Source organism: Protopterus annectens, chromosome 12.part0, assembly GCF_019279795.1.
Source record: "Protopterus annectens isolate FY-2018-M chromosome 12.part0, PAN1.0, whole genome shotgun sequence".
NCBI lineage: Eukaryota > Metazoa > Chordata > Ceratodontiformes > Protopteridae > Protopterus > Protopterus annectens.
This window is the reverse complement of record NC_056746.1, coordinates 509,284,534-509,301,291: the sequence shown is the minus strand read 5'-3', so window position 1 is coordinate 509,301,291 and position 16,758 is coordinate 509,284,534. Positions and strand designations below refer to the sequence as shown.

Here is a 16,758-nt window from a genome sequence, read left to right as displayed (position 1 = left end):
AAGAAGGCGAGAAGAAGACAACTAACATGGAACGTTATGGTAGGTACATAACCTCTTATTACCCCACAGGATGGAATTTCTCGCACAACAAAAGGGCTCTGTTATTCATTCTAACCTGGAGACACTGAACCTCACAATCTGGATGATGAACTTCTAATTTCTTTCAGGCACCTTTACTGTGAGGACATGCTACAAATGATAATAGAGGCAAGAAAGCCTGCAACAAAAAAGTGGAAGAGATTTTTTATATGGTACCACAAATCCTCAAATATCTGTGTGACCTGCTCAATTCAGGTCTAGCGTACACCTCTGCTAAGATGCAGTTGTCTGCTATTTCTTACTGCCTACCTATTGATCTCCCTGGGTTTTTTTTTTTTTTTTACATTATGAAGTCAGACAATTTCCTAAGGGTGTACTCCTTATCCAGCCTCCCAGTAAGTCTTTTCCTCTTCTTCCTTGGAACCTGAATTATGTCCTTGAAAAGTTAACATTCCCACCTTTTGAATATACTACTTTAAAATTTTGTGCTTGGAAGGCAGTCTTATTAGTGGATTTAACATCTGCCAAAAGGGACTCGAGTTATAAGTGCTCATGTATAGTCCTTTTTTTCTAGTGTTTCACAAATGCAAGGTGAGCCTCAAGATTAATCCTTCTGTTATGACAAAAAATATTGCGGTGTCTTAAAATTGATATAGCCATCTGGCTGCATTCCTTTCTCATCCTCAAAGGGGAGGGGGAAGGAATACAAATTTATTAGATGTCCACAGACAACCTAGATTCTGCCTGGATAAAAAAATACTCCAGAAAATCTGACTAATTATTTATTTTGAGGGAAAGAAACTGGATCTTCCAGTTTCTATACAGACCATAACTTTATGGATTTCCATTTCTATTTCTTTCTGCTGTTCCTACCTTGGTAATTGTCTGTAGAGTCGGGTGAAGGCACATTGTTCCAGAGCAACAGCTACTTCTGGAGCAGCTACTTCTGGAGCCTTTTTTCAAGGGCTTTGACTCTAAATCCTTCTTGGAGGCAGTTACTTGTCCATCCTGTCACACTTTCACTAAACATTATAAGATAGATGCATTTTCCAGAGCCAGAACAGATTTTGCCAGAAGCATCCTTCATGGCTCACTGGACTCCAGTTCTGTTCCTCAAACCTCCATCCCTTCTTCCTAAAAGGTTTGGAAATTGTCCAGTAAGCCGGCATCACTGCAAGGGTGATATAATGATGAGAAAAAATAGTTGTGTAAGAGCTTATCATAACACTAGATATTCAGATAGACCTGTTTTGCATTGTGTACATCCTCCTGCCTTCTTCATTTTTGTTTTTCTTCCTCTCTCTATCTCTCTCTCTCTTTATACACACCACATATCAAGACCTCTTAAGAGTTCAGCACTGTCCCGCACTCTAGTATCGTTAAATAACTCTGAGAGCTAATTTTAAATGTATATGTAACTAGTTAGATAACAAATTGGATCACAAATAGAACCCAGGAAATAAAGGTGGGCAGCTCTACCTCCTCCACACAATATATCATTAGTGGTGTGCCCCCAGGGATCAGTCCTTAGTCCACACCTCTTTGGCATTTACTTCTCAGAGATAAAACCTAATGTTATGGGTTTGTGGATGACCAGGTTTGCAGATGACTGCATACTTGGTGCCATCATAAACTCCCCAGAGGACTCCTTGATCCCTCAAGAGTGCCTGTTCCAAACAAATAGTTGGTATCAAAACCATGGACTAAAACTAAATGCCAAGAAATGTATAATCATATTCTTTGGCAAGCATGACTCTCTTTGCAACAATCACATTGACAACATACCCATGAAAATTGATTCCGTAGTTGGGTACCTGGGAACCTGTGTCAAAAATAAACTGTCATTTGATCACCATATATCCACTATTGTAAGAAAGTCCATTTTAATTGTACAGCTTATATCTAAAGGAATGGCATCCAGGTCTGGGAATGTAATGATTCTACCGTCTTTAGCACTCATTAGGCCAGTTATTGTGTATAATACCCCTTTGGTACATACTTGTCCAAGCACTTGTCACAACTGGAGCAAACACAACAGCACAACAACTTAGGCAACAGAAAGTACAAACTGAGGGAGCCTATAACAAGAAAAATAATCAGAGATCCTATAAAGGTGCTGGAGATATTTTGGAAATTTTATGAAAATTTGTATAAAGGAGAGAAATTTAAAAATGGAAATATTTATGGAAAGCTTAATTATGCCAAAGTTAGAGATAGATGAGACTCAACAACTAATATTTAAGATAGAAAGAGATGTAATGAAAATGGTGATGTATAATCAATCTGCAGGAAAGTCTCCAGGAACAGATGGTATTCCTGTGGAAGTTAGGAGAGAAGAAAGTGATAAAAATGTAGAAGGTTTTGTTTAACAGTATTTTTTGGAGGGGAAACACCAGCATCTTGGAAGAAAGATGTGGTGCCTGTATTACCCAAAGACGGTAAAGACCCATCACCCCCAGCTTCATATAGACCCATTTTAATTTTAAACCATTTTGTAAAGTGTTTGTGTCTATTCTAGCTAAAAGTATGGAAATAGTGTTGCCAAAATTGATATATATGGGTCACTGTAGTTTTCCGGAGGGGAGGCAAGCATTTGACATTACTGAATAAGTGACAGTCCAGATAGATGCAGAATATAAGAAAATACCGCTGGTATTGGTGGATCTTGATGCAGAGCAAGCATTTGACAGAGTAAACTGGGATTTTATGAGTAGGGCAGTGAAAGCGTTTGCACTCCCTAATACAATAATATGATTAATTAGGAGGCTGTATGAAGGAGCAGAGGTAAGACTTAAAGTGGGAGGGTTCCTCTCTGAGAAGTTGTGTTTGAACAGAGGAACTATTCAGGGGTGTCCTGTTTCCCCATTTTTTTGCTTTATTTTTAGAGCCATTGGCAAAGAAAATAAGGAGCCCAGAAGTTCAAGGATATAATCTGTGTGGTAATCATGAAAACTTGACTTTATTTGCAGGTGAGGTTATTTTGTACCTAATAAATCCACAAAATGACATTACAATGTTGTGGAATATTTTGAGAGACTATCAGGTGTTTTCAGAATATACAATTAATGAAGATAAAACAAAGGCTATAACTGTAAAATATGTACCCACCCACAAATTGGTTAAAAAATATCCATGTTTCTGGGGTTATGAGAGGAGGACGTATTTAGGAGTATGAATTAAAAAGGCTTCTGTTATGGAAGTTAAGGATAGAGGGGAAGAGACTAAACAAAAGATAGTTTAAAAACTGAGAAACTGGAAGCTCTTGTTTATGGATAGTTTAAGACACAAGCTGTGAAATGTTTTTAGTCCTTTTCGATTTTATACATAGGTCAGGCATATTTTTATCAACCTGAGAGGTTGTGTGCAGTAATTAGTGAAGAACTGATAGTTAAAATATTTATATGGGAGAGGAAGAGAGCAAGAGTTAAATGGGATAAGTTGACATTCCAATATAGCAAGGTGGTTTAGGATTACCTGATTTGAAGGGATATTTTAGAGCTAGACAATTGAGACTTTTATACATAACACAAGCATAAAGCTATAATTTCAAAGTGAAAAGGGATGATGATGAACCAGCGGTAATTCAAGAAATAAGGAATGAGTAGGATTTTGGAGGCAGATTCTTAAGGAGAATAACATCAGTCATACAGAATATTGTATTTATAAGGTAGCTGAAAGTATACCAAGAACTAAGCCAACACAAGAATGGAGAAGGGAGGCATTTGGATTGCTGGCTAGAGATTGCATTCCCTGTCAGGGATTGATATCGATGTATAGACAAATAGGGATAGGGGAATACCAAATGAAAGACCTACACTGGTTGAGTTTTTTAGTTGAATCTAGAACAGAAGCTGCTGTTAAAAAGGGATAATTAGTAGGGCATATAACATATTGCATCAATCAGAGATGGTCAGAAAAGATTGGGGAGAATGATTAGTTAAGCAATTCACAAAAAAAAAAAACAATGGGAGGACATATGTATGGCTCTCAAGTATACAACAAAATCTAGAAGATTTAGGATTTTGCCTGGAAGTGTTTGCTTGGGTACTTTTTGTACCCCAAGCAGACTCCAAATAACTTTTCTTCTGGAAGATGGCAAATGTTGGAGGTACAATGAGAAAGAAAGCAGTACTTGGGAACAAATGTTCTAGGAGTGTAATGAGTTGGCAGACTTTAAACATTCCATACAGAGTACTCTGTCAAGATTTGTGGTTGAGGGAATGAGTATAACTAAAGAAATTATTTTTTGAGCTGGGATGCAGGATCTGAATTGCCTAGACATAGTAAGGTCTTGTTAAGTTTAATTCTGATGGCTGCCGAAAAAAGCAATTACTAGAAAATGGAAACCAAAGTCTAAACCTACCATACTTGAAGTAGTGAATATTGTAACAGAGATAAAAAAAACTGGAAGTGGTATCTTTTGAAAAGGGTAAGAGTAAATTACATAGAAAAAAATGGATGTTGTGGAGCAATGCATGCAGAAAAATGTTTTGGAGGAGGAGGAATGATGTCTAAGAGAAGGCAGGAATTTATGTAATGTTGGACTGATTATATTGCACAGGACAGTATATGTGATGTATAATGTTTGTAAATGTGAACTTGTTAACATGGTTCATTTACTTTTGTATAAAGTTAAGTTTGCTTATGTCACAAGTGATAATTCAATAAAGGTGTTTAAGAATACAGAAAAAAAATGTTTCTAAAGGTTCCTTGGGTGGAATGAATCTCTGGTTTCAGTTTTATTTTGAATGAGATTGCTTTATGGTCAGACCTAACAAGTGATGAGGATACATAAGGGATGGTAAAAGATACTCCCATATTAGCAAGGACAAGATCCAAGACATTATTTCCGCTTGTGGATTCTTGGACTAATTGTTCCTGGGTATTTGCATTGACAAAGTCCATGAATCTCTGTGCTTGTGCACTAGAGATTTTGTAGATTTTGCAGTGTAGAGTTGGATAGTTTAGATCACATAGAAAAATATTTGGTTTAATACCGAGTGATCCAAACTTCTGTAGATAGGTAGTGTGGCTTTCTTTTGTCATAGAGGGAGTTCTGTAGCTAACTAATATATGGTACAGAACCTTTCTTATGGTTATTTGGACATGGTCTAAAAGTGCAAAGGGCGTTAACAGCCTTGCACAATTGGATTGCTGTCTATTTTAAACCATTTCTTAGTTATCACGTAGATGTCAGTGTCCTTCAGAGTCAGAAGAGGTTGTAGGTAGTGGAGTTTCTTTGTTTAGGTGTCTAGCAGTGATCAGTAACACCTTCTTAATTTTCTTTGCTTGTTTCATTATGTTGGTGGGTTTATCAGATTGGTATTGACTAAGAGGCAATGTGGGGGAGGGCAATAATCAAAACCTTAGAGGGGGGGGTAATCATCAGAAAACCTGAGACAATTCTTACACTGTCTCAAAATACCCATCTCAGAACACCACCTGTTCAGTGAGACCACTCTGGTTCAAAAGCTACCTTGATGACAGAAGCCAGTATGTAAAATGGTAAGCTACATACTGTCTTTCTCCCTGTGAAAACTAGGTGTTCCTCAGGGATGTATTATGCAATATATATTTTTTAAAACTGACACAGCACATCAGTTCCCTCTGCTTGTCATTCAGTACAATGATGATTCTAGTGTAATTTGCTGAGCCCCATTCCTTAAATGAACATGTCAGTCACTCAAACTTCATAATTTGTTTAAGAGCTTTTTACCCTGGGCCTTTGATAAAAAGGAGTCTTGCATGGCCTGGTTGGACTTTCCTAGTAAACAAATGCAAATAAATAAATAAATAATAAAATAAAAAGTGCTCATGTAGTAGATCTTTCTTCTCAGTCCTGTCATTTGTCTGTTTGGGGTTCATTTCCTGCTTATCCTGTGTGTTTTTTGCCTGAAGACCTTGAACAATTCAGTCAAATCTGTTTACTTTGTCAGTACAGAGGTTGCAGCCCTGAATGTAATGTAGACAACCCAGATGCGTGAAGAGAGTCAGCTTGTAGAGATAGAATCGAGTGGCCAGCAACGTGTTCTTTCTCAAGGGAGGGTGGAAGATGTTGCAATGTTAGGAACATTCTCTGTAGTAGACCTGAAAGCTAGCAATGGGCTGCAGGAGTCATTTGGCTTTACCTGTTCGAGAACAGCATGCGGTAGTATAGAGTGTATGCCCCCCACATTTCAGCATGAATGACATTTGGGATTAGGACATTAGGGGGAGCAATAAGTAGCTCAGAAACTGCCTGCCTTCTCAGACATATTCCTGTCTTACAGATAGACAGAATCTGTTTTGTGTTAATTTACTTCTTCCTGTGGAAGGCAGGCAGTTTCTGAGCTACTTATTGCTCCCACCTTCAGCTAGCCATGATTGGTCAGCATTTTATAGGTCACCTTTTCTGGCTTTTCTCCATATGGTTACTAGTGCATCTGATCCCCTGACGATCCCTTTTGACTTACTTCTCCCTCAGAGTCTATGTAGGCACATAGATAATGTAGAGCTGCTGAGTCCTGTAATGACTGTATGAAATCGGTGGGACTTGTGATCATTATTTGCAGTCAAAAAAGGGTTGAATGGTATACGTGTCTGGCATACTGCTGGACTGCAGGTGTATCTCTGCAGTGATACCAAACAGAAGGTGTGCATGTGCTGCCATGCACGTCCCTAAGAAATCTGTAACACTTACAGTAATATATTATGAGAGTGCAGGCATGTGCACTTCCCTTGTCATAAGAGACGTTCCCTTTATACTCGTCCCTACTTGTAGCTGGCCACATAGCACTCAGGCTGATTATTGAGCCATGGTCATTCGCAGTAGTGTGGAACAAAACTGATGCACTGGTGAATTACTCTCACTCTGCACCGTCCATTGGACCAGACAATCCAGTGGATAAGAGCTGATCAAGAGGAGCAGTCTCTCAGGCACACGTCAAGGTTTTCTGTCCTTTTTTGCTCCCTGAAGCTGACCCTTGCTACTCTACGGGCCTTTCTTCATCCATTGGGCTTACCAAACCTTCTTGCTGCCCTTGGAGTAACACTGATCCATGTTTAGGGCCAATGAGGAAGTCTGTGTTTCTTGAGGCAATGTTACACTGTTACCTAGGGAATATTTGTACTTTAAAACATATTCCTCACCCCTTTGTGCACTTGTGCTGCCAAGAGGGTGGCATACAATAGATTTGCTGTATACCGTCCACAACTTTATATGCATTTCAGCCAACCCCCCTCCCCCTGTATACAGCACTTCCCATGCACCCTGACATCCACTTTGGAAAAGCAATAGAGGTATGTTTGACTACACTTCTTACTCCCAGGATGGGTACATCCATTCTCCCTACCTTGCCTTCAGACGCCTGAACCACTAGTTAAACTCTGGTCATCTAGACCATAGTCAGGTCTTTATCTGTCTATACCACAGGTAAGGCAGGGTTTTTCTGTACATCCACATAGGTTTAAAAGTGGCTGGCATAGGGAATAGTCCTTGCCATTGACATCTATAGCTCCATTTACCACTTAATGATGGCCATGCCGCCTTGTAAACTGCAGCTTTTTTTATCCTTGTTCTTCACCAGGGATTCTTCCATGGACTATGTGGCTGGACATGTACTCCTAACCCCCCCCCCCCAAGTAGAAGCATGCAGTCTCCAACCTCATCATTCCTCTCCTCCTTTATGTCAGCTCCAACAAGCACTGAAGTTGCTAGATGAACTCAGAGATAAGAGAAGTTTCCGTCTTTACTTGGGCTGCAGTCAAGACTTTTATCTCTCAACATCAGCAGCTCACTAATTTCAGAAGGTGCTGTAGTCTTCAGATTGGATAAGATGAGATTGTTTTTTTACAGTATCCACTAGGGTCTTTGCATTTAGTACGTTTATATTTTTTCTCTTACAATAGGGGGAGCAGTGCTTGAAGATGGTGACGGAATGGACTTAGTGCAGGTATATAATCCCAAAACTGACATCTGGACAGAGGTTGCTCCTATGCAGATTGCACGTTCAGGATCAGCTGCCTGCATTTTGAAAGGAAAGATTTATGTCATTGGTATGAATTTTTTTTTTGTGTTGAAGGAGGGTTATAGTAGTAACTACAGTCAAATAAATAAATGAAACAGAAATGTGTTTTAGTATAAAAAGGCACAAGGAGTATGTCTTGTATTTAGTAATTATGTTTTTCTTATGAATAGCTTGGTAATGATTTGCTAACATTCTGATTTTTTACAGAGCTTAGACTTTTTTTATTTAGACTTAATTTATGGAAGCCTGAAAGTAATGTATCATTTACAGTAGAATTGTTTAATGTTTTCATCTAGTTATTTGCAACATAAGTTTAAGTTATATGTGTGTTGTTTTCATTTGTTTTGTGTAACTGCATCTGGGAGGTGCAGGAAGAAAAACACATATGTAGCCTGGAGAAATCATGGGGGTTGTAATATGTACACTTCCATGGTGTCATTCTGCAGATTAATGCTGATGGTATTATTCAGCACAGAACAAGATTAAGTAACAAAGCAAAGACTTGACTGGGCCTTGTGAGCAGCTTTCAAACACAAAATACTATTGTCAGAAAGCACGTTATAATGTAGTAGTACTGCTGTAGCTAGGATGCAACCAATGGTTTTCCACCTGCAACACAAAATAAGATGAATTGGATGTAGACTCACAAGGGACTTTGAAACAGAGTGTGTTAGTAAGCATTTTATTTTGATTGGTAGTTGCTGATTTTGGTGACGGACAAGGAGGAAGATGGTGGGATTTGTGTCATTAGTAGATGCAGCAGAGTTGAGAAGAACAGTGATGGAATCCCAACCACTGAGGGTGTATGAAGTAGTGGAGAGGTAATCTCAGTTGAAGGGCTTTAGATGCAAGTTAGAACTTGAAAATGAAGGTACCAGAAATCTGCAGTTTCAGTAAACTAATGCAAACATGCTTTTGCTTCAGAAATTTGTGACAGTGACAGACTGTCCTTATTTGAGTAGTCAGTCCTCTATATTGTCTGTGTAATAGTTCTATTTCTGCAGCCACCTTTAGACATAACTAATGGATATTGGTAGTGTTGACAGAGAAGTTGGGTTAAGTTGTTGTATGTGGAGTGGGTTCATTTTTGTAGTGTTTAGAAGAGTGAACAATTTCACTTAGATTTCTTGAGAATGCTGCTAAAGTGCTATTGAGTGAGTTGTGGCTGCTTACAGTGTTGTTGTAGTAGTAGTAGCAGTAAATTGTAGTATGTGTTCAAGAATTTATAGTAGTGTTTCTAGACAGTAGTTGTAGCTATATATTAAAACGATTTTCTTGCTAACTAAATGCCCTACTGAACATTTCTGGAATGATAGGTGGTGCTCCACTGTGTGCTGTTTCATCAGGGACATCACAGTGGTTGTAAAATCAGTAGAAAGTAAGCAGGAGAATCATATTGTATTACTAACTTTTATCTGTAAAGCAGTAGTTGTTGAGTACCCATTTTTATGGAGGCATCCATGTGTTTCATTACAATTCATAATTCATGCAATTTGATCTACTGGCTGTGTCATTTGGTGTGTTTATTTATTCATCGGTGACATTTGTTATGTCATTTGATAACTGGTAAATGTGATAATCCTCACAGCTCAGGCATAAAAACAGTTACAAACGGTGAGTACATAGTATGTGTAGAAGGTTGTTTACACAATAAACAATACACATTGACAAGCAGAACTGAGTTAAATAGAGAATTTTTAGGTAAAGACTGTAGTAAATTAAGTTTCTAACCATGTATATGTGATATTATTTATTTATTATTTGATGTATTTTCTTTCTTTTTTTTACATCTTTAATATCTTGCTTGTTAACTTTGATCAAAGCCTCTATGACACCGCTACATGTTTGTAACCACTGTACCTTGTCATACCTCACGTGTGTAACTTAAGACACACATCTGTTCTTCCCTCCGGCTCGCACTTGCTTTGGTTGATTTTTATTTTTTAATATATTTTTATAGGAACTTATACTTGCTGACCTCACACGGTATTGCTGATGCCTTCATTTTCTCACTCTTTAAAGGTAGACTAACTTCATAGCAACTCTGTCGTATATTACCTGATATTTCAACTCTGTCTTTTAATATTTTTACACTCGAGCTTGAAGTATACCAGCTTTAAACTTCAGCACAAGTCTTCTCTCTAACCCTAACCAGCAGCTCACTTGAACTCCTTTAAAGCTACAATTTCCCAGATCTATTTTGAGTAGTGGAAGCTAGGTTAAGAAGGGAGGTGATGATTAGTGATCAGCAGTATGGTTTCATGCCAGGAAAGAGCACTACAGATGCAATATTTGCTCTGAGAGTGTTGTTGGAGAAATACAGAGAAGGTCAGAAGGAGTTGCATTGTGTCTTTGTGGACTTAGAGAAAGCATATGACAGGGTGCCTAGAGAGGAGTTGTGATATTGTATGAGGAAGTCGGGAGTGGCAGAGAAGTATGTAAGAGTGGTACAGGATATGTACAAGGGTAGTGTGACATTGGTGAGGACTGACATGGGAGTGACAGATACGTTTAAGGTGGAGGTGGGATTTCATCAAGGATCAGCTCTGAGCCCTTTCTTATTTACAGTGGTGATGGATAGGTTGACAGATGAGATCAGACAGGAGGCCCCATGGACTATGATGTTTGCAGATGACACTGTGATATGTAGTGAGAGTAGGGACCAGGTTGAGGAGACCCTGGAGAGGTGGAGATATGCTTTAGAGAAGAGAGGAATGAAGGACAGCAGGGCTAAAACAGAATGTATGTGTGTAAATGTGAGGGAGGGTAGAGGAATGGTGAGGATGCAGGAGCAGAGTTGGTAAAGGTGGATGTTGACGGTATGGGGGGTGTAGGGGGAAGGTGAGATTTTCCCCCCCAAAATTTTGGGCCTTTTTCGGGGCCCTAAAAAAATTTTAACCTTTTTGGTTCAACCTTTCACCAGGCTTCCGCGAAGAGATATTCTCAAGGAGCTGGGGAAGTAGTCCAGGATCCTTCAGCTGCTGGGGCTCCAGGAAAAGATTGCCTCTCAGCTAGCTATCCTGAATTGATATCTAACTCCTCCATGCGGCTCATATCTTATGCAGCCGATGGAGCGAACGAGCCAAGAGGCACAGGTGTTGCTCTTAGGCGCCAAGCCTGGATGCGGCTGTGTAATTTTGCGGACCCCTTTAAGGCGTCCTTCACCAATACCCCTTTGACGGTTCGGCTTTGTTCGGACCTCAGGTGAAGGATACTTTGACCAGATGTGAACAAGACGGTAAAACTCTTTCTGCCGTTGGAGTCCAGTTTTCCACTCCTTCTAGACCATATCCCAAGGGTCAGAAGGGGGAAGATGTGGTTCGTAAAGCCCAAGGAGCTACACGGACACATCGTGGTCAGTTTACCCCTAGAGGCAGAGGGGTAACAATAATACGCCGCCCTAGAGGCAGGGGGTCCTCAGAACCAGGGCAACAGGGAGCCTCTTCCTGAGAAGCCCTTTCAGCATCCCTGAGGTGTTGCCCGACTGTCCACCCTTGGAGGCAGTCGGGGAAGAATTTCACAGTACCCAGTAGCCTGGCAATCCCTATCACAAGAAGTGGGTACAGTCGATTATATCCGAGGGTTACAAAATCCCCTTCAAGGTTTCCCGACCTCTACAATCCCTTCCAGACATCTCACCCGGTCAAAGGGATTTGGCAAAACAGGAAGTTTCAAAACTCCTGGGAAAAGAGCCATCCAAACAGTGCCGCAGACCAAGTAGGATCCGGCTTCTACTCAAGATTCTTTTGGTCCCCAAAAGGACGGAGATTGGAGACCAATACTAGACCTAAGCAGACTAAACAAGTCTGTCAAAAGGCAAGATTGCGGATGGTCACGCTGCAATCCATTCTGCCCTTTCTGGGCAAGGACAACTGGATGTGCTCGATAGACCTTCAGGATGCGGACTATCACATAAAGATTCACAGGCGCCCAGAAGGTTTCTCCGCTGCTGGGAGCCAGTCATTACCAATTCAGAGCACTGCCCTTTGGCCTCACTTCAGCCCCCAGAGTGTTCACCAAATGCATGGCGGTGGTCACAGCTCACCTGAGACGTCGAGGATTCCAAGTGTTTCCTTATTTGGACGACTGGCTCCTCTCCGCCACCTCCAGGGATCAGCTTCTTCGGTCCAGAGATTACACCTTACAGCTTTGCAAGAGTCTAGGAATTTCGTGAATTTGAAAAATCCTCTCTGCTGCCTTGCCAATCTATCACCTTTATAGGCGCAGAGTTAGATACCGTCAAAATGTTAGCCAGACTAACAAATCAAAGGATTCTGGACATCCAGAAATTTGTTCAGCTTCTGTTACAAAGCAACAAGGTCAAAGCCAGGTTTGTCTTGAAGGTTCTAGGCCTAATGGCTGCAGCCATTGTTCTTCTTCCACTAGCTCGCTTCCACGTCGTCTCCTGCAGTGGATGTTGTTCACGCAGTGAAATGTCGTACCCACGATCTGCCCATGAGACACGAGATCTTAGTGACACAGTCTTGCAGGGCTCATCTACGATGGTGGGTATCTTCCCTCTTCTTCAGCAGGGCCGACCATTTGTTCCCCTCCTCCAGTTGCCACAGTCACCACGGATGCCTCTCTGATCGGGTGGGGGGCATTATCAGGGCAGGATGGTCCACGGACGTGGCAACCCATAGAATACCACCTGCACATAAATGTCCTGGAGATGAGAGCAGTGCTTTTAACGTTGCAAGCCCTCGACGACTTTCTTCCCACAGGGACTATTGCAGTACAGACGGACAACATGTCCGTGGTCTGGTACATCAACAAGCAGGGCGGAACCAGGTCCTATCCCTTATGTCGAAGCTCTCAGACTTTGGCAATGGGCGATCTCTTCTCAGCGGTTTCTGATAGCAACGCACATCCCCAGCAGGTCCAACCTATTGGCGGACAGGCTAAGCAGATCTATTCTGATGCCTCACGGTGGTCTCTCAATCAGTCTGTAGTGGATCAGATTTTTCTGAAGTGGGGCACCCTTGTTGCGATCTTTTCGCTACCCTCAAAACAGCAAGTGCCCAGATTACTTCACACTATTTCCTCTTCCAGGCCAACCCTTGAGAGACTCTCTAACCCAGGATTGGCCTCGGGACTTCTTTATGCTTTTCCTCCCTTTCCATTGATTCCACAAGTCATTCAGAAAGCCACCGTTTGAGAGCCAAATTGATCCTCATTGCTCCATATTGGCCTCGACAAATTTGGTTTCCGCCTCTACATCATCACCTTCTGGTGCAGCCCTGGCATCTGGACCCAGTTCCGGATCTTTTGATCCACCAGTCGGGTCAGCAGCACCGAGCCATTCATTCTCTCAACCTCACTGCTTGGTTGCTCCACTTCCTTCCCTAGCCAGGCTACCAATGATTTCTGACTCAGTCAGAGACATTTTAGTGTCTTCTTTAAAGTCGTCCACTAGAACTGTTTATGCTAGCAAGTGGCGGCTTTTCTATTTGGGCAAACGCCAAAATATTGATCCCTTCACCTCCTATACATTCTGTTTTGGATTTCCTGGCGGAGGTTTTTCATTCAGGATCGTCATCATCTACAGTCAAAGTACAAATGGCTGCTATTTCCAAATTTCATGTTGGCTTGCAGGACAATAACATCATGTCTCATAGGTTATGCAGTAAAGCCTTTTGAGAGGAGTTTTTCTCCTAAAACCGCCTGTGAAACATCCTCCTCCGCAATGGGATCTGAACTTAATGTTGGCATCCCTAATTCTACCTCCTTTCGAACCGCCTGCTATGTGTTCTTTAAAGTTGTTGACTTGGAAAACTATATTTTGCTGGCTGTTACTTCTGCAAGAAGAGTTTCTGAGATTCAGGCCCTCTGTATTCGTTCACCTTATCTGGTGTTTCATAAGGATAGGGTTTCGCTCAGGACTAACCCTTCCTTTCTTCCCAAGGTTGTATCTCAAGCCAATATTAACCAATCTATTGATCTACCAGTTTTCTTTCCTAACTATTCTGACAGAGCTGAACAGAAGCTGCATTTTTGGATGTTCATCGTCAGCTCAGGTACTACTTACATAGGACTAAACAACTTAGAAAATCAGACCAATTGTTTGTCTCCTATGCAGGAAACAGGTTGGGTCTTCCAGTATCTAAAGTGACCTTATCTAGATGGTTGACTTCCACCATTTCCTATGTGTACTCTCTAAGGGGCAAACAACTATCTTCTAAGCCAAAAGCTCATTCAACCAGGAGTCTATCCACTTCTGTAGCCTTTCAGGATAGATTTCCCATTGACACTATTTGTGCAGCAGCTACTTGGGCCACGCCTCATACTTTTGTGTCTCATTACAAGTTGGATTTGGCCTCCAGAGATAGGGCCAGTTTTGGTTCCACTGTTCTCAAGAGTCTGTTCCATTGAGCCACCCGGGATACAGGTGCTAGGGACCGGTCCCATCCAGCAAGAATGAAGGCGAGATTGACAACTTAACATTTAGAAGTTATGTACCTACCATAACGCTCCATGTTAGTTGTCTTCATCTCGCCTTCTTCTTATCCCACCCTCCTTCCCCTGGCCTGGACAGATCTTGGAGAGTTCCTATTAGATAGCTTCCTCCGAGCATTGTTATGAGGACTTCTTTTAGGAACCATGGTTCCTAATTATATTAGGATAAGTCTTTAGCAGGGTTAGTTAGCTGCCAAACGAGATCTGAGGTAGTTCCGCCTTGCATCATGGGATATAGGGTTGCCTCGAGCTGGTAAAAGGAGTTCTCGAGCTAAAGCTAGTGGTCGAGCCGAGGATCGGCTCCCAACCCATCCAGCAAGAAGAAGGCGAGATGAAGACAACTAACATGGAACGTTATGGTAGGTACATAACTTCTAATTTCCGTCTTTACTTGGGCTGCAGTCAAGACTTTTATCTCTCAACATCAGCAGCTCACTAATTTCAGAAGGTGCTGTAGTCTTCAGATTGGATAAGATGAGATTGTTTTTTTACAGTATCCACTAGGGTCTTTGCATTTAGTACGTTTATATTTTTTCTCTTACAATAGGGGGAGCAGTGCTTGAAGATGGTGACGGAATGGACTTAGTGCAGGTATATAATCCCAAAACTGACATCTGGACAGAGGTTGCTCCTATGCAGATTGCACGTTCAGGATCAGCTGCCTGCATTTTGAAAGGAAAGATTTATGTCATTGGTATGAATTTTTTTTTTGTGTTGAAGGAGGGTTATAGTAGTAACTACAGTCAAATAAATAAATGAAACAGAAATGTGTTTTAGTATAAAAGGCACAAGGAGTATGTCTTGTATTTAGTAATTATGTTTTCTTATGAATAGCTTGGTAATGATTTGCTAACATTCTGATTTTTTACAGAGCTTAGACTTTTTTTATTTAGACTTAATTTATGGAAGCCTGAAAGTAATGTATCATTTACAGTAGAATTGTTTAATGTTTTCATCTAGTTATTTGCAACATAAGTTTAAGTTATATGTGTGTTGTTTTCATTTGTTTTGTGTAACTGCATCTGGGAGGTGCAGGAAGAAAAACACATATGTAGCCTGGAGAAATCATGGGGGTTGTAATATGTACACTTCCATGGTGTCATTCTGCAGATTAATGCTGATGGTATTATTCAGCACAGAACAAGATTAAGTAACAAAGCAAAGACTTGACTGGGCCTTGTGAGCAGCTTTCAAACACAAAATACTATTGTCAGAAAGTACGTTATAATGTAGTAGTACTGCTGTAGCTAGGGATGCAACCAATGGTTTTCCACCTGCAACACAAAATAAGATGAATTGGATGTAGACTCACAAGGGGACTTTGAAACAGAGTGTGTTAGTAAGCATTTTATTTTGATTGGTAGTTGCTGATTTTGGTGACGGACAAGGAGGAAGATGGTGGGATTTGTGTCATTAGTAGATGCAGCAGAGTTGAGAAGAACAGTGATGGAATCCCAACCACTGAGGGTGTATGAAGTAGTGGAGAGGTAATCTCAGTTGAAGGGCTTTAGATGCAAGTTAGAACTTGAAAATGAAGGTACCAGAAATCTGCAGTTTCAGTAAACTAATGCAAACATGCTTTTGCTTCAGAAATTTGTGACAGTGACAGACTGTCCTTATTTGAGTAGTCAGTCCTCTATATTGTCTGTGTAATAGTTCTATTTCTGCAGCCACCTTTAGACATAACTAATGGATATTGGTAGTGTTGACAGAGAAGTTGGGTTAAGTTGTTGTATGTGGAGTGGGTTCATTTTTGTAGTGTTTAGAAGAGTGAACAATTTCACTTAGATTTCTTGAGAATGCTGCTAAAGTGCTATTGAGTGAGTTGTGGCTGCTTACAGTGTTGTTGTAGTAGTAGTAGCAGTAAATTGTAGTATGTGTTCAAGAATTTATAGTAGTGTTTCTAGACAGTAGTTGTAGCTATATATTAAAACGATTTTCTTGCTAACTAAATGCCCTACTGAACATTTCTGGAATGATAGGTGGTGCTCCACTGTGTGCTGTTTCATCAGGGACATCACAGTGGTTGTAAAATCAGTAGAAAGTAAGCAGGAGAATCATATTGTATTACTAACTTTTATCTGTAAAGCAGTAGTTGTTGAGTACCCATTTTATGGAGGCATCCATGTGTTTCATTACAATTCATAATTCATGCAATTTGATCTACTGGCTGTGTCATTTGGTGTGTTTATTTATTCATCGGTGACATTTGTTATGTCATTTGATAACTGGTAAATGTGATAATCCTCACAGCTCA

At 40.7% G+C, this 16,758-nt stretch overlaps 1 protein-coding gene across 2 annotated transcripts in view; it reads left to right on the top strand.

Moving 5' to 3' along the window:
* Nucleotides 1-16,758, top strand: part of LOC122816680 (kelch-like protein 20) — a 745,290-nt gene that overhangs the window by 443,563 nt on the left and 284,969 nt on the right. The window contains exon 7 of one of the 2 annotated variants that reach the window (XM_044089647.1): nucleotides 7,927-8,073. The exons of the other annotated variant lie outside the window; for it this stretch is intronic. Within the exon in view, the coding sequence (XP_043945582.1) occupies nucleotides 7,927-8,073 (147 nt within the window). The remainder of the gene's footprint in view (nucleotides 1-7,926; nucleotides 8,074-16,758) is intronic. 2 annotated transcript variants of the gene reach the window in all.